Here is a 20,769-nt window from a genome sequence, read left to right on the forward strand (position 1 = left end):
ACTGCATCGTAACACCTGAAGAAAGCTTTAACCTCCCATTTCAGATTGAGAATCCATCCACCGTTAAGCTCAACATAGCATCCAGATTAATGTTTCAAACTCTTCTCTATCATTTTCCTTCTCTCTCCCTCTCTGTGCTTACCTTTACTACAGGCAAATTCATCTGACAATCTTCCTCCTCCAATAAATAAGGAGTTGGGAGAATGAAGAGCTCATCTTGAAGGTCTTGGCAGACACCGCCAACCGGGAAAGCTTACCTTCAGCCCTTGCTATGGGTAAGGTGGTGAGAGTTTGCTCTTGATGGGCTTATACTCCCTCTGAAAAAGTGGGTGCGCAGCTCGGTGGCATTTCTGGAGCCTTTGCTGTCGCTTGAGGCTCAGCTGGCCTTGGTGGCCTGGAGCACCTTCCATCAGCTTTAGCTGGTGACTGAGCTGTGCCCCTATCTGGACAGAGATAGCCCAACTACTGTCTTCAATGCTCTGGTAATCTCTTTAGATTAAGGGACACGGGTGGCGCTGTGGTCTAAACCACTGAGCCTCTTGGACTTGCTGATCAAAAGGTTGGCGGTTCGAATCCCCGCAATGGGGTGAGCTCCCGTTGCTCAGTCCCAGCTGCTGCCAACCTAGCAGTTCAAAGGCACGCCAAAAAGTGCAAGTAAATAAATAGGTACTGCTTCGGCGGGAAGGTAAACGGCATTTCCGTGCGCTGCTCTGGTTCGCCAGAAGCGGCTTAGTCCTACTGGCCACATGACCTGGAAAGCTGTCTGTGGACAAACGCCAGCACCCTCTGCCTGTAAAGCGAGATGAGCGCCGCAACCCGAGTCCTCTGCGACTGGATTTAACCAACAGGGGTCCTTTACCTTTTAATCTCTTATATTACTGCAATGCATTATATGTAAGGCTGCCTTTGAAGATGGTTCTGAAACTACAGCTGGTGCAGAATTCAGTGGCCAGCTGAATTTTGGTGTAGAGCAAGAAAAGAGAGACTTTGAAACTCAACGGTGCACAGATGATGAACATGTTAACGCAGAATTCAGCAGCCAGGAAGCTCCAGGGAAAGATGGTTTGAGCACATTACACTGATTCTGGTCTGACTGCACTGGCTGCCAGTTTCCAGTCCCAATTCAAAATACTGGTTTTGACCTATAAAGACTGAAATGGTTCAGGACCACAATATTTTAAGGGTCACCTCTATCCAAATGAACAGACCCAGGCCTTGAGATCCTCATTTGAGGTCCTTCTTCATTTGCCTACTCACTGAAGAACCAAGAGAGACTGTTTCACCACAGAGAGACACATGAATTCTTAAGAGGGTACCAGGCATGTATTAGTATCACTTGATTTACTAATACATCGCTTTACACACACACACACACACACACACACACACACACACCAAAAACACAGCCACCCCCAATTTTATCCTTGATTTTAATTGCTAATATTGAACCAGTATATCTTATGCTTTATATACATATAGATGAAATGTTACTTCAGTTTCTGCCAATACATAGTACATTATCTTGATAATAACAACTTAAAAAAACAACAATGGAGGGAGAGGCTCCTGATTAGTCTCTTCAAGATATTACCAAATACTTGAGGTCTGAACAGAGTTACTGAAATGATAAGACCTGCTACAGATATGGAATATTTGGCCAAATTCGAGAATTCTTCGGCTGGCTTATATGATAGCACAAGGAAAGGAACTTGAAAACAGTTTCTAACCAGCAGTGAAACAAGAGAAAGCTGAAGAAGCAGATAAGCTTCGGGTGTGTCTCAGTCAGTGAGATGAATATCTGGGTATTTAATGAATGGAAAGCCTTAAAAAGCAGGCCTCCACCCCCCAAATCCCACAAGTGAAGTAGCTAGAAATCAGAGGCAAGATGTGCATACAACTTTACAAAACTCCTTAGAAGACTTTGCTTCCCAATTACTACCTAACAGAATTTCTGTAAGCTATTCTGGTATCAAAGAATTCAGAAAAGGGTTTGCAAGGACATGATCAAAGGAGAAAACATCAGGATACTTGTTCAGAAGTTCCCCGATTCAACTACGCCCACCTAGAAGCACCAAACCACAGGGTCACAGAGGACACCAATTGTGTCTACATACAAAGCCTCTAGCTGATATTACAGGACAGTGACTACTGCCTATTGGCAGAACAAGAAGAAACCACTGTGAAACTTACAAATCTAGTGTTCAGTAATGAAGTGCATCTTGCTGCTAGAAGGTCAAGCAAAGCAGGTGCTTTAAAAGTTATTTCCAGCCAATAGAGTGAAGGGAGGGGGCTGCACAGCCACCAAAGTAGCTGGTGGGACAAAAGGACAGAGGAACTGCAAAATAAGGAGCTTTGTACAGGATGTGCAGCGAGGAAGAGACTCTGCCCAAGATAACTTCATGATCCACTAATATTTGCTGGGGAAGAGACTATCACAATATAACAAGGTAAATCACACTGGCCAAAAAGTACAATTTCAGAACCTGAAATTCATTTTTTGGAAGTCTGTGCAGAGACCCCTCTGCTGCTTTGGCCAATCTGGTGACAGCAGCCTGCCATTGGCAACAAACTATGCATTAAGTGCCTAGACTTCTTTCACATTAACCAACACAATGAAAGTGCAGAAGTTCCACCAAACTTGAGTGAGAATCAGCACCGAGCGGCCTTGCCCAGAGAGAGGATTTCCAGAAGACACCGAGCTCCTCCTCCTCCTACTAACTGGCGAGCAGGCAGCTCTGCTCTTGTTCCCAGTAAGGATGGAAACAGGAGAACGCCTTGCCATCCTAGCGCCGTTTCCACACATTTCCAGTTTTAAAGGCGCCAGCTGTCTTTAGTGCTTTGGGGCGGGGAGGGGGAGAGTTGAGGGAATTGTGGGACCCTAACGGCAGGGCTGCACCGCAGACAGGTTTGCACAGAACCCTGTCATCCCTCCCCTACTACAGATTTGACGGGAGAAGGAACATTTGAGGAAGGATTAATTCCATCATAAAGATGGTACGACAAAGCAGCCTGTCCCAGGTAACTCCAGGGTGGCTTCTTCAAGAATGGCTTTTGTTTTCCTTCTTGGTTGAAATGTACAAATTAGTGTCAGTTACACGGTTAGGGTGATTCGCAGTCAGCCTGCAAATCAACCTGCCCCAGCTAAGGTCACTGCTGCTGCTGTGGAAGCTGGGAGAAGAAATGGGGAACTGAGCCTACCTAGAAAAGCCAAGTCTGTGCAATCTTCTCCCATTTCACACAGTGTCAGCTTAATTCTCCCTCAAAGAGGCAGCCACTAAGCAGGCAGGTATGACTTGTAGAAGCCAGTCAGGGCCCCCACTCTTCTGAAGTGACCACAGAGCACGCCTCTGCAGTTCTCTTGCATGAGAGGAAAACTGAACAAATCAATGCAAATGGGAAACATTAACAAAAAGAGGAAGATTGTCCAGAAGTCAAGTTTTGACTGAAGAGCCAAGGGCATCAGCTCACTCCCCTGCCACTTCAGGCGCCTCGAGTCTCCGTCATTGGTCCATTCCTACGTCACCAACTCAGATTCTTTCAGAATTGGACCCAGTTGGGTGCCTGGGGCGATTGGCTGGGAACTGTGCTGGGGAGAAGAAAGGAAGAGCAGTGTTAATGAGGAAAGTGGCAGCCTCTGGTGCTGGTTCAAGGGGCTGTTCTGGCCTCCAGGGCTCTGCCCCTCTCTCTCTCTCTCTCTCTCTCTCTCTCTCTCTCTCTCTCTCCTTCTGCCTTTCCCTCAGCAGCTGCTCCAATCCAAGGGGAATGGTTGGCAAAGGAGGAGGCAAAGTTGCATTCCTAGGTCCAGGCTGCTTTAGGAAGAGGCATACGGTGGTATTCAATTGAGTTTTATTCCAAGTAGTCCCACTGAAATGAATGGACAGGGCTAAGGCCACAAATTTATATGGGTCTACTCTGAGTAAAACTTAGTTGAATGCATCCATTAAATTCCAACAAAACCCTGTAGCCCCCATGTGCCCAAAGGGAGGAGGCTGGTTAGTCAGCTGACCTGGTTGTCTCTTAGTCTAGGAAGCAGTGCAACTGCCTTATTGTTTATTAAAGCTCTACAGTTTCTACTTAAGATTTTTTAGAAGCTGGATTGCTTGTCAGTGTTTGTTAAATATATATCAAAACAAGTAGATCTGGCTTTAACACTTCCAGAAGTGTCCTTCAGTTGCCTTGTAACCCATCTCTGGCATGTGCCCCTCTCATGATCTCCCTGTGCCAATGCCCCCCCCCCCCCCGTTTTCGCAAGGGTTACCTGGACGCAGTGTTGAAGTCTCCCCAGAGGTCTGTGGTGGCTGGAACCACAGCAGGCGCAGGCACCTTTGAAACAGGAGGTGTTAAATCCAAGTCTAGCAGGATATCTGGGAGTCAAAAGAGGGAAATGCTTATTTATTAAACTTCTATACAAGAACTTGCACAGGATTCCTATTGTGGTCTTTTTCCTAGCTCCTGATGTATATATGGGATATACGTATATATATGTATATATGGGATATATATATATGGGATATGATGATATATGGGAATGTAAATTGCCTCAATTCTCAGTAACCTGAGTGGAGAAAGAGCAATAACCACACACACCCAACCCAACAACACTTTGGTTGGCAATTTGTTTGTTGGGGGACGGGATCTAGCATTGCTATTATGAGGAAAAATATTGTCACTTCTTGGGGCAACATCTAAAAAAGCACACAGGAACCGTGCACCACTGTGAAGGGGGACAACATCTGCTAGCAGCCAGACAAGGCTTTGCCTCTCGTTTCCTGGTGCATGCAGAAGGTTTGCTTTTCTCCAGCTTTTACATGATGATCCAACATCCCATACAGATCTTTTAAGGCAGGCACGAGGCCTCGGCCAAAGACTAGATCAAGTCTCTTGACCCTCAGTAGCTGGTGATGATGTAAGGAGCAAGGTATTCAGAGAAACTGCAACTGCATCTATCTAGGAGCTGTAGCTCAGTGGCGTTGATTCTCAGGTGGGACTAGGAAAGACCCCTGCTTGGACCCAAGAAAAATCATTGTCAATCAGCAGAGACAATATTGAGCTACATAAACATTGGCATAAAGGGCCTTCCTATGCTCATATGATTAGCTCCAAACAGAAATCAGAGAGGACACTATGGAGTAGTGAAATTTCCATAAGGTGGCAGGAATTTGTAAGAGTCACACAATTAAAGGTAAAGGTACCCCTGCCCATACAGGCCAGTCGTGTCCGACTCTAGGGTTGTGTGCCCATCTCACTTAAAGAGGCCGGGGGCCAGCGCTGTCCGGAGACACTTCCGGGTCACGTGGCCAGCGTGACGAAACTGCTCTGGCGAGCCGGCACCAGCGCAGCACATGGAAACGCCGTTTACCTTTCTGCTATAAAGCGGTACCTATTTATCTACTTGCACTTAGGAGTGCTTTCAAACTGCTAGGTGGGCAGGAGCTAGGACCGAAAGACGGGAGCTCACCCTGCCGCGGGGATTCGAACTGCCGACCATGCGATCGGCAAGCCCTAGGCGCTGAGGTTTTACCCACAGCGCCACCCGCGTCCCATGTCACACAATTACACACTTTTTTAAAAAAATCATTTACTACACTCTCAAAGCAGTTTACATCCTGGTTCCCGAGTAGCCTTCCATCCAAACAGCTTACAATATCTGCTTTGATTAAGACACAGTATTGCACTAAGTGCATTCAGACCATTCACTGGGTCTCTCCCCCCCCCCCCAAATATAAACCAGCATCTTTCTTCCACATTAGCTCTGTTGGATATGGCTTTTAAAAAGGACACTTTGTAGAAATGACTGCTCTCCACTCCAGAGACCCAGACCTACCCATATCCTAGATCTGTGACCCATGTTATTTGATAGCAATCTTTCATCTGCCACCGACTGTACACACAGCAGGGAGTTACAACCAATTCTGGCTTCTTGGAACGTGCATCTGTATGATATGGCCAGGTGAGGAAATGTGCTTGCTACATGCGCCTTTACAAATTTTGTGGCAGTTACCTGCGTTGCCCACATTGCTGGATTTCAGCACTGGCGGCGGTGTGACATGATTGGAAATAGCAGTTGAGGAAGGAGGTGGCACGGGAGGAGGTACAATTTTGCCCCCGGGAGGTGGCGGGAGCAGGCTTAGTCCCCCTGACCCAGCTGGACGTGGCTTGGCTGACCCACCTTTCTTCGTTGGCATGTTCTGTGAAGAGAGAGACAGCATCAAGGCACACAACTCACACTAACCGCATCTTATCAGAGCACGTCAAGAAATAAGACCTATGAGATCCTCACCCCAATGTTCAATTTAATTGTCTGTCCTTCCTTAAACCCTAGGTCAAGCTTGGGACGGCTGTCAATTTCCTGGGACTCCTTGGAGATTTCCGTCTCTTGTTTCACCCACCTACATTGTGGAGTGGGGAACAAAGACAAACAAATTAACACAAGAGGAGGAAAGATTAATTGCAGAGATGAGGGGAAATGATTGCAAGGAAAAGCCCAACAAGGATTCTCTAGTAAGTACTCTGGCACTTTGGTTTCCTGCCCCATGAGTACTTGCCACTCCTTCAAATATGTTCCTATTTTACAGACATCTGCATCACATTTTCCCTCCAAAGAGTACAGGGATGGTTTACTTAAGTTTGCTTTGTTTAATCCACACAATCCTACACTTGGGTTAAGCCCACTTTCAGGTCCAACATTCTAAGCTGCACACTTTACAAGCTCTTCATGCTAAAGAAGCCAGCTAATCCTAATGACCTCAACCAATGCATTCGTCTGAATGGCGTCTGAATTTTTAATCAGGATACAAGAGTGCCAAGAGGGAAAGCAAAGTTCTGTTACTAGTATATTGTTGACAGATAATGAGGCGTCTGACTGAGCCTGCCCAGGGAAGGTGCTCCTGGAAGGACCAAGTAAAGTATCTTATTTCCTAAAGACTGTAGGGGCTGAGATCAGAAGGTCTGTATGAGAGAAGATGCTCCAGCAAATATAAAAGGACCAAGTTATTCAGTGACCTGAACTGGGCCCTGCAGCACACCAGAAGCCATGGCAGGATCAGCAATAGTTTAGTTTAATATATTCCTGGGGACCCACCTCAAATGGGCAGCTAAATTTTATGCTACTGAAGATTCCACCAATCTTAAAGGGCAGTCTCAATAGAGGATATTAGGCAATCTGAAAAGCAACAAGGCGGCAGAAAAAGGCACCATCAAATGTTCTACTGGTGCTCAGCAGGTTCGACACTTTCTGTTAGCTTCTTCTTAGCTTTGCTAGGTGAAAGTGTCCTTCTTGAAGTGTGACTCTCTACAGTACCCCAAGGCCAAGACTTCAACTCAGTAGCAGATCACATGCTTTAAATGTGACAACTGTATGCAAGTCTTGGCATCTCTGGTTAAAATGGAGGGCTGGAAAAGAGTCTCTCTGCCCTAAATCCTTGAAGGGGACTGTGCTGCAAGTCACAGTAGACCAGAATCTCTCAATCTTGGGTCCCGAGATATTGTTGGACTAAAATTCCCATCATTCCTAGCCAGTCAAGGATGATGATTGTCACTCAAGAACATCTGGGGAGCCAAGGCTGAGAAACAATGCAGTAGACAATAACAAACTGGATGGACCAGTCCTCGGGACTCAAATATTCAGTGGGAAAGAAGTTACCAGAGAATCAAAATCCCAGGGCACAGCGGGAAACTTACTTGAAGTGATCCTGCAAGGAAACATTGAAGTCAAACGCATCTCCCCGGTCTCCAAAGCCAATGCCAATGAAAGCACTTCGCCCTGACAAGGGAGATGAAGAAACCAGTCAGCAGAAGGAATGAGGACAAAGGTTCAGACCACTCATCGAGAGCCAGTGTGGTGTGGTGGGTAAGAGCGGTAGTCACGTAATCTGGGAAACCGGGTTCGCGTCTCCGCTCCTCCACCTGCAGCTGCTGGGTGACCTTGGGCCAGTCACACTTCTTTGAAGTCTCTTAGCCCCACTCACTTCACAGAGTGTTTGTTGTGGGGGAGGAAGGGAAAGGAGAATGTTAGCCGCTTTGAGACTCCTGAAGGGGAGTGAAAGGCGGGATATCAAATCCAAACTCTTCTTCTTCATCATCCTTACTACTAGACTGTCTTGGGAGAATCAGGCATGAGGGGGCACAGCAACGCATCACCAGCATTTGCAAATATATTTGAAGCTACAGACGGACTGCCTTCTGCTAAGTTGTCCTTTCATTGGGATCCCTTTTATCATGCCTCAATTTACAGCCTTAATATATTAAGCCAGAGACGTTCAACACAGACAAATTTGAGGGTTCTCCATGTAGCAAGGAATTAACATCTGTACAAATATAAGAGGGACACCTAGCTTGTCAGTACTACATGTGAGAAGAATCTAGAGGGTCTTAGTAGACCACAAGCATAATGCATCAAAAGTGTGATGGAGCAGCAAAAAAAGCTAATGCTATTCTAGGCTGTATCAACAGACGTATACTGTCCAGATCAAGGGAGGTAACAGTACCACTCTTTTCTGCCTTGGTCAGACCACAACTGGAATACTGTGTCCAGTTTTGGGCTCCACAATTTAAGAAGGATATTGACAAGCTAGAACGTTTGCAGAGGAGGGTGCCCAAGATGATTTGGGGTCTTATGAAGAATGGTTGAGGGAGCTGGGCATTGTAAGAGGAGATTGAGAGGCGATATGAGAGCCATCTTCAAATATCTAAATAATATCTAAATGGCTGTCACATGGAAGAGGCAGCATGCTTGTTTTCTCCTGCTCTGGAGGCGAGGACCTGAACCAATGGATTCAAGTTACAAGAAAGGAGATTCCAACCAAACATCAGGAATAATTTTCTGATGGTAAGAGCTCTTTGACAGTGGAATGGACTCCCTCAGAAGATTGTGGACTCTCCTTCTTTGGAGGTTTTAAAGCAGAATTTGGGTGATCACCTGTTATGGATGCTTTAGCTGAGATTCTTGCATCGCAAGGTTTTGGACTAGATAACTCTCAGGGACTCTTCCAACTCTACAGTTCTATGATTGTAAGAAGAGTCGTTTTGGATCATGCTTCCTAGGTGGCAACAGAACAGAAGGGAGCCTTAGGCCTAGGTTTGTTGGGCCCTATACAGTAGCTCAGGACTTGCCAACCTGGTGCCCTCCAGATGCTATTGGAGCATAACTCCTATAAGCTCCAGCCAATGGTCAGGGTGATGTAGACCTGTTGTAGGAGGGCACCAGATTGTTGTGCTCCTACTCCCAAGAACCACTTCATCATTCAGCCACACCACAGTTCCATTAAGGAGTAATAAACCCTTAATTCTCTCACCATTCCCATCCTGAATCCGGATGACAAAGTACCGACTGGAATCAGTCACAGTCTCCACAGCAATGCCAGGATACTGATCTATTGGAGCCTGAGCAAAAAGCTCCCCTAAGGATACAGAAGAAGAGCACCACTTTCAAGACCCAAACAGATTTACCACTAGAAGCAAACTAGAGACCCTATATTCTTTGTTCAAAGGAACCAACTTATTCAGCATCAAACACCATGAAGCAGCCTTCATCATTTTCATAAAAATCAAAGAGTACAACACAGTAAATTGCTGCATTGTCAGTCACACAGTATCTGAAGACTTCCAAACATTTTGAGTTTGCTTTCAAATCATAATCTATCCAACACCAGTTACACTAGCTTTTACTGCTAAACCTTAGCTCACAAGATTAGATATTGCAAATAAATTTTAATTCTGCTCAGTTTGTGCATTTCATTAAGCCCATTTACTAATAGTCTTCTAGTACCAGGGGTTCACCATTTCCTAGGTTAATAGACCGTATTTTTTCATGTATAACACGCCCACATGTATAAGAGGACCACTATTTTTGGGAGCCTAAAATGAGGAAATAAAAAAATTAAGTTGTTGAGCTATTTTTGGCAAATTGCAAAAACAGTTGTTGAGCTGAACTATTGAGCTGTATAAAACAACCCCCAATTTATCACTAAAGTTTTTCAGAAAAAAGGGTCTTATACATGGGAAAATACGGTACTTCACTCCCAAAATAATTATGAAAATCAACACATGTAGATTTTGCTTAGCTCAGAGCTTTAATGCTTACAGTATCTCATTTTCAAGAAACAATTCCTGGCTTGCCTGAACGGGTGCGGTACGTTGATGTTCATCAACAATTTGCACACAATAAAAAACGTTACATATTTGAGAAAAATGCTACATTCTCTGCCGCCTTGAATTACAACATGGATTCTAATGGCATCTTCCTCAACTCTGATTTAACATGAGTAATGAAGTGATAAATGTAAAGGTAAAGGGACCCCTGACCATTAGGTCCAGTCGCGGCCGACTCTGGGGTTGTGGCACTCATCTCGCTTTATTGGCCAAGGGAGCCGGCGTACAGCTTCCGGGTCATGTGGTCAGCATGACTAAGCCGCTTCTGGCGAACCAGAGCAGTGCACGGAAACGCCGTTTACCTTCCCGCCAGAGCGGGACCTATTTATCTACTTGCACTTTGAGGTGCTTTCGAACTGCTAGGTTGGCAGGAGCAGGGACCGAGCAACGGGAGCTCACCCCGTCACGGGGATTCGAACCGGCGACCTTCTGATCGGCAGGCCCTAGGCTCAGTGGTTTAGACCACAACGCCAATTGTGCATAAAAACTGTGCCGAGATATGGATGTTAATGACTGATCTTGCTTTTGGGTGACAGTCAAGTAAGTTTTCTTCAGAGCAGACCAACTGAAATTAATAAACCCAGCTTAGGCATGTGGATTCATGTTAATGGGTCTACTCTGAGTAAGACTGAGTTGACTATCACTTAGCCTGTAGCTGATCATCATCTCTGTTTGTTTCGCCTTACATTTGTTTTGGTTACAATTGTAATATGCCCAAGTGTGCGCACTGCAATCATAACTAGCACAGCTAAGGATACAAAAGCCCCATGGATAATCTAAACTAACATACAACAGAGGGCGTAACACCACAGGGCAGGCGTGGAGAACCTTTGGCTCTCCAGGTGTTGCTGAACTACAGTTCTCATCTGCCCTGGCTACTGGCCAGGCTAAGGCTTGCCAAGGCGGATGGATCTTGTAGGTCAGCATATTTGGAGGGGTCAAAGGTTCCCCAACACTGCCACAGAGGCTGGGGGAAAAATACAACAGAACAGAGTGATAAGCAGCAACAAAAATTTAGGGCAGAAAATTTTCATAAGACAAAGGTAACTCCTCCAAGGAGAAGGGAACATGTTTTGATGAAAACACACTATCAGTAATATCGCCTTCCCGTATGTAATTCTGTCTAACGTACACATTGTTGCAAAGCAAACACCCCCCCCCCCGAATAAACTTTAGCCAATGAATGCATTCCTATGTATACTTTACCCTGGTATATGCATTTTTGTACACATTACTTGGCTAGAAACCTGCTCTGCAAAATTTGGAGAAGTGCAACCAGCAACCACAGAGCCCTCATGTATTGACACACTTTTCCATAGATTTAGTATGTAGGCAAACCTCCCCACGCCAATCATGTGGCAAGTTGACCGTCTGTATTCCCCACAACATCTTTAAGAGCAGAACTAATCTGTAGCAACACCAAGTGAGGCACTACATAAAAAACCATGCAGGGCAATATCACCTACAGGAGTGAAGAAAGGAAAATGACGCTGAACTGGATATGTACACACTGACAGAAATTAAGCGGAGCAGTCTCATGACAGAGAAGTCTGAGAAGTATTTGAATCCACCCCAACCAGAGCACAGAACCTGGGCAACCACGACTTCAGGACTACAGGACTTCAGGACTGTGATTTCCTCACCTGAAACTTTGTCCTCTAGTTTTATATATGCAACTTTGCCTTTAGAGGTAATGCGGAGGCGTCCTGTCCAGTCCGGCTGGTCCAGTTTCCAGTCAGAAGCCCTGCAGGGTAAACAAACAGGGAGATATTCGCTGAGAAGAAACCCCCGCCAGCCGCCTATGCCCTGTGGGCTTCCCCTGCTGATTTCACCACAATCCTGGGTCACGGCAGATTTAGCTTAGCCTCCCTTGCGGCCAAGGGCACAAGGTGCTAACTCACAAGCAACATCTTTATCTTTAGATGCTCCAGGACAGAATGCGGCCACAGAGTGTCCCACCTTGTTCCTTCACCATCAATATTATCCACTCTGCTTCTCAGCCTGCTGCTGAACAGAATTCATAATTAGGATGAAAGCTATTATGATTGTTGTTATTGTTTTGAGGCTACTCTTATTTCAATAGGAACTAACTGCACCATCACCAACTCAACGTTTATACAGGAACTAAAAGCTACGTTTGCACAAAAGGAAAAGGAGCCTGACCTTGCCTGCTCAAAGTGGAATGTAGACAAAAACAAAGAAGGGGAAGCACCTTGTGGAAAGATGATACTATCATAAGGACATAGGAAGAGCCAGCGTCACGTACTCACAGGGGCTGAACAGTTGCCCGTGCAAAGCCAGCAAGCGGGATTTGAGCACAAGAGGAGTCCTCTCCGCTGCAGTGGTTTCCAGCAACTGGGACTCAGAATCATTGCTGCCTCCAACTGGCCAGGAGCCAGCGACAGCCCACTCCTTCATCCTCTTTTAAAGCCACCCAAGCTAGTGGCAGTGACTGCCTTCTGTGGGAGCGAGGGCCATAGTTTAACTATGCACCATGTGAAGAAGTATCACAAGAAAGTGTTGCGAGTAACCTCAGATCCCCACTCAGCGGGCGACCTTGGGCCAGGCTGCCATCTCTCTGGCTAATCCAACTCACTGATATTTATCTGTGGGACCACCATGACTCACATGAGCCCACACCTGCCGAGATCAAGGGTGGCCATGCAACACGTTCTATCTGTAGAGAAAAGGTGGAGGTCATCCCGCATGGGGTCCTTCTGTATAGCAACATCAATTATGTGGAATTCCTGTAGGCTCACCCTTCTAGATCTAAGAGGTATTAAGAGCATATTGGCATGCTTAATGTTTTATTGGTATTTTGATCATGAGCTACTTGGGTTGGGCTGTACATTTTAACAGTGAAGTGGTGGTGCTGTGGTCTAAACCACTGAGCCTCTTGGGCTTGCCGATCGGAGGGTTGGAGGTTTGAATCTGCTTTACAGTGATGAGCTCCCATTGCTCTGTCCCAGCTTCTACCAACCTAGCAGTTCGAAAGAATACCAGTGCAAGTAGATAAATAGGTACTGCTGCGTTGGGAAGATAAATGGCATTTCTGTGCACTCTGGCTTCTGTCACAGTGTCGCGTTGCGCCAGAAGTGGTTTAGTCATGCTGGCCACATGACCCAGAAAGCTGTCTGTGGACAAACACCAGATCCTTCGGCCTGAAGCGAGATGAGCACCACATGCCATAGTCGCCTTTGAATAGATTTAACCATCCAGGGGTCCTTTACCTTTTAACTACCTACATTTTAACAGTATTTTTTCCACACAATGAGGTCAATATGCCCCAGAGACAAATCTACAGAGAATCCGAAGTTGTTGCTGTTTTTATTTAAACTACCCCACCCATCTGGCTGGGTTTCCCCAGCCACTCTGGGCTGCTCCCAACAGAATATTAAAAACACGATAAAATATCAAATATTTCAAACTTCCCTAAACATGTGAGACAGCGTGAAACAGTCTCTTCACATATACAACTGTGGCCTTCCCAGAAAGATTTCTCTGAATACACTTTCAAACCACTTCCAGGAGTCTGTGACATCTGAAGAGGAACTGAGCCACCCACCAGACTCATCTTAAACAGTCAGTCCTCAAAAGAATTGAGAAAATGCTCAACTGCTGAGCTGACCTTTGAAAAGCTTTCAAATCTAACAAAGTTCTTCTGTAGGCAACAGCTTTCAAAAAAGAAACATCAGCTAGCATATTCTCCTGTGTGACCAGGCAGGATTCCTTATCATCTGGATGCTCAGGGTTTCCTGAGGAGGTTGTGAAATCGGCTCAGTAGGCAGTTCAGTGAATAAATGCAGACTTCAAAACTTCGGCCAAGCAATGGCCAAAGCAATGGCCAAGGACATGTAGTAAACTTTTAGTGGAGCAAATCTCTTTGGTGAAGAAATAAAAAGTTTTCAAGGAATCTGAAACCATGGGTGGATTTTCCTCGTGCCTGGGGGGCAGAGGGGGGGGGACTTTTTGGAAATAGCGCAAATGTGCAGTTCTCACTTTCTGGTGAAAACTCAACTGTCTTTACTGATCACGAAAATGTATATAACCTGGCATTTAGAATTGGATATTTGATATATCTATGAGATTTAAAATCAGTAATGCATTTGTGTGTGTGTCCCCCCCTAATTTTTTTTTCCAAATACATCAGTGTTAGAGATGGGATCCTAAAGTGTACCTGAGTTTTAGACCACTAGAAAGGCAGGGACTGTGGGTAGGGGCAGGGATGATGTTTGAAAGTGATACCAACAAAAATGTAATCAACTAAATAATGTTTTATTTTGAAGTGTGATCTAGTCATTGAAATGTTTTCATTGCTTTTCATTTAGTGGATATATATTATTTGTATTTTAACTTATTGAACACTGCTTTGGTAGGTTTTGACTGTGAAGCTGTTTATAAATCTGCAAATAAAATAAGTACTGGGGCTCAGAAACAGAACACTGACCTCTCCAGTTTTGTGCAGAAAAAGAGTACTGTATATTGAAAGAAAAGGCCCAGGAAATAAACGCACCTATAATGTAATTAAGAAGTAGCATAAGTAATTGTGAGCGAGCGCCATTGAAATAACTGGGAATTGCAAGTAAGAGTAAGTACAGAGTGGGTAACAGTACAGACAGTTAGCTATCCTGGCCCCAAATGTATTTACATCCTGGTCTGTATCAGTAAATGGCATATCCTTGAGAATACTACTAACATGACTCACTTTTATTTTCCCCCAATTACCCTGGAGGATTCACAGTTCCTGATTCTGAACTTCTACTATGGGATTCATTCCAGAGGCATTTCAGCCTTGAATTTGGGGAGATGCAGAGCCTAATGGAAGCCACGCTAATGGAAATCAATGACTCCTCTGATTGCTCTGTTCCTTGAACAAGTAACTGGGCTCCAAACCATTTTAAACTAACAGTGTGTGCCTACGCAGGGAGATGTCAGCAGAAAAGCAAGTGTAATTGCTTAGCAGTTATCCACATTCCCTTCCTCCCTGCTCATCTAACCAGCGTGGTCAGCGCTGATGCACAATCTGGAAGATAATCCACCTCCCTTTGTGACTGTTAGTGACGAGAGGAAAAGGGGAAGAGTGGATTTGTCACTAATGAGAACCGGGATAGGATGACTCAGAGAACACACGTACCGCAAAGGAACAGAGATGGGGGAAGGGGAAAGAGAAGGGAAGAGAGGATTACAGAAGAAAATGATGTTCCAGAAGGCAACACCAGCAGAAATCCACCTGTGCAGCTAAACAGTGAAGAGTAGAGGAGCAAGTCTGAGGAAGCGACGCTCTCCATTTTAACATCCCCGTGGGAATGACACACAGAGAGACCCAGCAGATGTCACACAACTCCCTTTTGCGCTCCTACAAGGGGGAAAACGCAACCGAGGAAAGGTTGCCTGGCAGATGAAGGCTGGTGAGCAGAGGCTCCCAAATGAGGGGCAAACCAAGGGGAATCCATGCAGCAGAGATTCTCCTGGACTGGGAAGAATTCAACCCCAGGGGTTCAGCCGCAAAGATCTACCACAGGCCTTTCAATTTGAAAACATTAATAACAATGTGTGTGTCTGCTTTTAATGTTTACTGATTTTATGGGTCTTTAAAAAATATAAATGCATTTATATAAATGCACACTATTTTAATGTCAGTCTCTCTGGTGTCATTAAAAGAATGAGTTAAGCGTCATTTAAAAGCAGGGCGTGTGGAACAAAAAAAGGCCGCTACATCTCCAAGGAAGGCGGAGGCGGAGTCCCAAGGACAGCAGGTGCAGGCGGGCAGCAACGGATCACGACCGCCTTACGTAAGAGGCTCCCCCAGAAGTTGCATTGGGTCGCCATTTACTCCCTGCGTAAACGGACCCCTGCCACTTGGAGAAGTCTGCAGAGAAGGCTGTGCGGTTGCTGCTCCTACTGTCATGGTTGCTATTGACGTAAAATGAGGAGGAAAATTAAAATGTGCTTTTTAAAAATAACATAAAACCCCTCAGATGAATTCCAGCCTCAGCCTCCCTGCAAGGTCTCGTCGTCGCCTCCTTGTTCCCACTGGGGGATAACTCTCTCTCTCTCTCTCTCTGCATGTCTCGTATAGATGGAGATAAAGAGGCGGACAGGTGCGCGGAAGGAATGCCGGCCACAGCAGCAGCAGCAACAACAGCCCTGCCAGGGAGGCGCCTGACCCTCAGCTCCGCGGGGAAAGAGTCGCGTGTGAAGCCCGCCGCCCCCTCCCGCCCGGCCCCGGCCCGCTCTCCTGCCTGTATCCCCGGTTCGAGGCCCTCGGCGGGATCCGGTAGACGCTGATCTCGGGCTTCACGCACAGCACCGACTCGTACTCCACCTCGGGCGCCGCCGCCGCCGCCGCCATCCTCGCCACTCTGGGACGCGGAGCGGGAGGGAGGGCGGCCGGCAGCCCCGCGCGCCTCCAGCGCCGCCTTTGATTGGGGCAGCGGCGCGGGCGAGGGGACGCGGCCTATCACGTTCGCCGAAGCCCGGGCGGGCGCCATCTTAACCCCTGGCGCACTCTTACGCAACGAGGCCGGCCATATTGCGCAGTCACGACCCGCCGAGGGGCGCCATCTTGGATTTCTGGGCGGGGGGGGGGGCGAGGTTCGGCCGCCTGGCTGCGTAGACCTATCAAGGGGTAGAGTCGCCTAAGTCGCCAACTCCCGGGTTCTTTAAAGATCTCTCCCCCACCTCGGCGAGATGTTCCAGAATTGCGCCCATTCGACAGACCGCCCCCTTCCAGCTCGGCTCGCGCTCGGCGCCACGTTTCCCGCTGCTTTATAGCAGCACTTGGTGGAAAGCGGAGCGCGGCCTCCCCCGCTCGGGCTGCCGCAATGGCTCCCTTTCCGCCTTTAAGGAGCGGAGGCGGGCTGAGGGGCGCCTCAGGCGGGTGGGTCTTCGCTGCAACCAGGGGGCTGAATTGCACCATTTACAAATCACGCAATATTGAGATAAGAAGCTGTATTGGCATTTTAAAAAAAAAGCTTTACAACTTTTAAAAAACCCCACACACATTTTCCACCCAAAGAAGCCTGGCTTCTTTTTGCTGCTGCCTTTTGCTTTGGGGAGGGCGCGTTGCGATTCAGTCACAATTGTGTGTTTACAATCGTGGGTATATGTATGTGCCTCGCTCTCTTTTTTATTTTTTTACAAGGGAGAGGGCGAAAGGAACCAAAAAGCTCTGCCTTCAGTCCCTTGAATGCGTTTCTCTATTTTCTTATCTCTGTGTCTTTCTACTCGGCGGCGGTGATCAAGTTGGGCTGCTGAAGTCACGCAGGGAGCCATCTTTCGCCCTGGCAGCCAAGTTTGGGCTCATAGAGATAAACAACTAGAACGAACCCCAATTGGGAAAGGCTGGACCACAGTTTTTTAAGTTTTCCCGAGACGAAACTGAGAGCTGCACTTGGAAAATAATGAAGTTCAAGATTTTAGCCTGGCTGTGATTGTTCTCCCTGAGCCCCCCAACCTCTTACCTGCCACAAGCCCCTCAGTACACGAGGCGTGCCACTTGGGCAGTCTGAGGTATTTCTTTAAAAACGTTTAATTACATCACCATCATATTATTTCCACCCACCCCAATATAAAGCTAGCATTAGAAAGCGGAAGGATTCCCTTTTCGTTGCTGCCGCCTGGATTTTCATCAGAAAAACCTCACTTCAGAAGGAACCTGAGAGTTTCACCCCCAGAGTTTCTGTCTCTAACAGAGTATTTTTGCTTCTATAAAAATATCAAACCAAAGTGGTGCTTTTGAGTTTCAGTCATTGGCAGGTGGAATTGGGCTTGTCTGTATCACTAAACTATTGCATAAAATACTGTGTATGCCTTTCATTTCCAGATAAGGGTAATGGCGTAGTGACCAACACCACATCTGTGAGCTTCTCTGCATATTATTTCGTGTTTTAGCTAATATCATTTGAACTCCTGTTAACATTCAGTTATGTGTGTGGAAACTGGCTCTATCTTACTCCAAAAATAACCAAGAAGTATGCCACAAATAGTTTAAATGCTATTTTTATTGTGTTTTAACAGATGTGACCAACATAACAGTTTTCTCTAGAAGTATAATTTAAGTGGGGAGGAACCCCCAGGGAATTTTTTACCCCCAGCAGTTTTTCTTCTGTGGACAATCTGGGCTCCAAGTTTTTTCTGGGCGGCGGCGGGGGGGGGCACTTATTTGTTTACAGGGGGGGGTCTTCTGCCTATGATGATAATGGCAGCGGCAGTGAGCAGAATTTTGAGCCACCCGCTTGAATTTAACAGTTCTGAAATCTTAATTGTGCCAAGCCCATTCCCAACACACCCCCGTGTCCAGGGCAGGAGCAGCATAGTTCAGATTGTGGTAAGTTCAAGATGATGGCCCACATCACTGATGAATCATCCATCCCCTTTCTGAGACAGGCAGCCTCCCCTTTTGCTGGCAGCACCGATGGCTGAGCAGCACTGCAGAACACAGCTGTGCCACCCAGACTCTCGGTGTCACTCACTCTCTTAATTAAGTCACATTGAGTCCAGGGGTGGCATCATTAAGATGGTGGTGCATGAGCACATGGGCTGGAGCTATACTTAGCACCACTACCAGGTTGCTCCCCACCCACCCATGGCCTGCCTGACAGGCCAGCCAGGCTGGCAGCATCTCTTCAGTAGCAGCAGGGAACCTGCGTGGCCCTGCAGATGATGCTGGACTCCCAACTCCCAGCAGCCCTTGCCAGCGTGGCCAGTGGTCAAGGAGTAGGGGAGTTGTAGCCCAACCCACAGGTTAGCCATCCCTGCATTAGGGACTGCAGATGCATGTTTTGGGATGCACACTTTCGTTGGGGGACCGGGGACAAAGTTGGCCAAGCCTGATGAGTCTTACTGCCCCTGCCATATGCACACAAATGCGTCCAAACTCCCTCCCAGTCATCATTTCAGGGTTAAGACTGGCAACTTGGGTTTCTGTTTTGTTTCTTTAAATGGGAGTGGAAAGCAGACTGTGGTTATCTCCCAAGAGACCTCTCTGCATTTCGAAACTAAAGCAGAACTAAAGCTGCCTTTCATTAAGTCCATCATTACTGACCCTTCACATGGAGGAATACAGTGGTACCTCAGGTTACAGACGCTTCAGGTTACAGACTCTGCTAACCCAGACATAGTACCTCGGGTTAAGAACTTTGCTTCAGGATGAGAACAGAAATCGCATGGTGGCAGTGGGAGGGCCCATTAGCTAAAGTGGCACATCAGGTTAAGAACAGTTTCAGGTTAAGAACGGACCTCCAGAACAAATTACGTTCTTAACTCGAGGTACCATTGTACCTGATAAGCTTCCCTGAAACACAGTAGGGAAATCACTCATATTACTTATTGAATATGATGAATGGTTTCTTATTAAGATTCATTCCAAACCACATTCTGACCTGGCTTTTGGGTGAAAACAGACTTGCAACAGACCCTGGTGGATGATGTGTGCTGGGGACTAGGGTGGTGAAGAAGAAGAAGAAGAAGAGTTTGGATTTGATATCCCGCTTTATCACTACCCGAAGGAGTCTCAAAGCGGCTAACATTCTCCTTTCCCTTCCTCCCCCACAACAAACACTCTGTGAGGAGAGTGGGGCTGAGAGACTTCAGAGAAGTGTGACTGGCCCAAAGTCACCCAGCAGCTGCATGTGGAGGAGCAGAGACGCGAACCCGGTTCCCCAGATTACGAGTCTACCGCTCTTAACCACTACACCACACTGGCTCTCTATGACCATGATGTCCCCACCTGTCCAGCCTAGGTGGTACAGAATGACAGTGACTCCAATCCTTCCTTGTTGGTTGGTCTCAGGTGGTGCTGGGTGACTTCTATTCCACCCCATGGTCTCTTCATGGATAAGGGTCCCATCTTATCTATGATCCATCATGCTCTTCAGCATCTAAACAAAGCCAACCAGAGGTTTAGGCAGCGATGTCACCAATATGCAGATGGCAGACAGCTCTACTCTCTTTTTTGCCTAAGTCGCCCATGAAGGTTGTGGACCACATGAACCGGGTGCCCGAGATGGATGAAGAAGAAGCTGAAATTTAAGCTGGGTAAAAACAGGTTTTGACAGTTGGGACGGTGGCTACTCTGGATTGAGCTCTTATACAGGACAGGATAGGAACCTCCAAGTTAAGACTGCTATTGTGCCCTATCATGTAGGGCTACCTATGAAACTACAGCTAGTGCAAAATGCAGTTACTCAAATGCGAACGAAACCAGGACATCTGAACATGTGACACCATTTTTTGCACCAACTGAACTGGTTACTAATAATAATAATAATAATAATAATAATAATAATAATAATCTTATTTAAACCCCAGGTTAACTTAAACTTTACTTGTACGATGCCACCTTCACTTGTATGATGCTGCCCATATGCCACTACAGAGGTCCTGCTCTTGTACCTCCTTACTGAGAAAATTGGTTAGGCTAGAGAGTGTGTGAGAGAGCAGGGCTTTCTTGGTGGTGGCCCCAGTAATAGAACTCCTTTCTGTTAACCTACACTTTGCCCTTTCAGTCTAGGCCTTTAGAAGGAACTTGAAAGCACAACTCTTTTCAGCTGCCTTTCTTTGAGGGCACAAATGGCTTCTGCGATTCAAAGAAGTGTTTTGTTTCATTTTCATATGGCA

General features: G+C 46.5%; 2 protein-coding genes across 3 annotated transcripts in view; one reads left to right on the top strand and one right to left on the bottom strand.

Annotated features, from left to right (window-relative positions):
* Window positions 1–20,769, top strand: part of C3AR1 (complement C3a receptor 1) — a 234,136-nt gene that overhangs the window by 207,475 nt on the left and 5,892 nt on the right. The window lies entirely within an intron of this gene.
* On the bottom strand, window positions 1,417–16,655 carry NECAP1 (NECAP endocytosis associated 1). 2 transcript variants are annotated; one of them, XM_083460219.1, is made up of 8 exons: window positions 16,392–16,655; window positions 11,793–11,893; window positions 9,294–9,398; window positions 7,681–7,762; window positions 6,281–6,389; window positions 6,002–6,188; window positions 4,259–4,364; window positions 1,417–3,581 (listed from the first exon to the last, which is right to left on the bottom strand). In XM_083460219.1, the coding sequence occupies exons 1-8, from the start codon at window positions 16,499–16,501 to the stop codon at window positions 3,515–3,517; spliced, it is 867 nt and encodes a 288-aa protein (XP_083316345.1). In that variant the 5' UTR covers window positions 16,502–16,655; the 3' UTR covers window positions 1,417–3,514. The 2 variants fall into 2 exon arrangements, with proteins under 2 accessions (XP_083316345.1, XP_083316346.1); XM_083460220.1 differs by having other exon boundaries at window positions 1,417–3,586; window positions 16,392–16,643.

The sequence above is a fragment of the Podarcis liolepis genome (genome assembly GCF_965112155.1).
Source record: "Podarcis liolepis genome assembly, chromosome: 9".
Taxonomy (NCBI): Eukaryota; Metazoa; Chordata; class Lepidosauria; order Squamata; family Lacertidae; genus Podarcis; species Podarcis liolepis.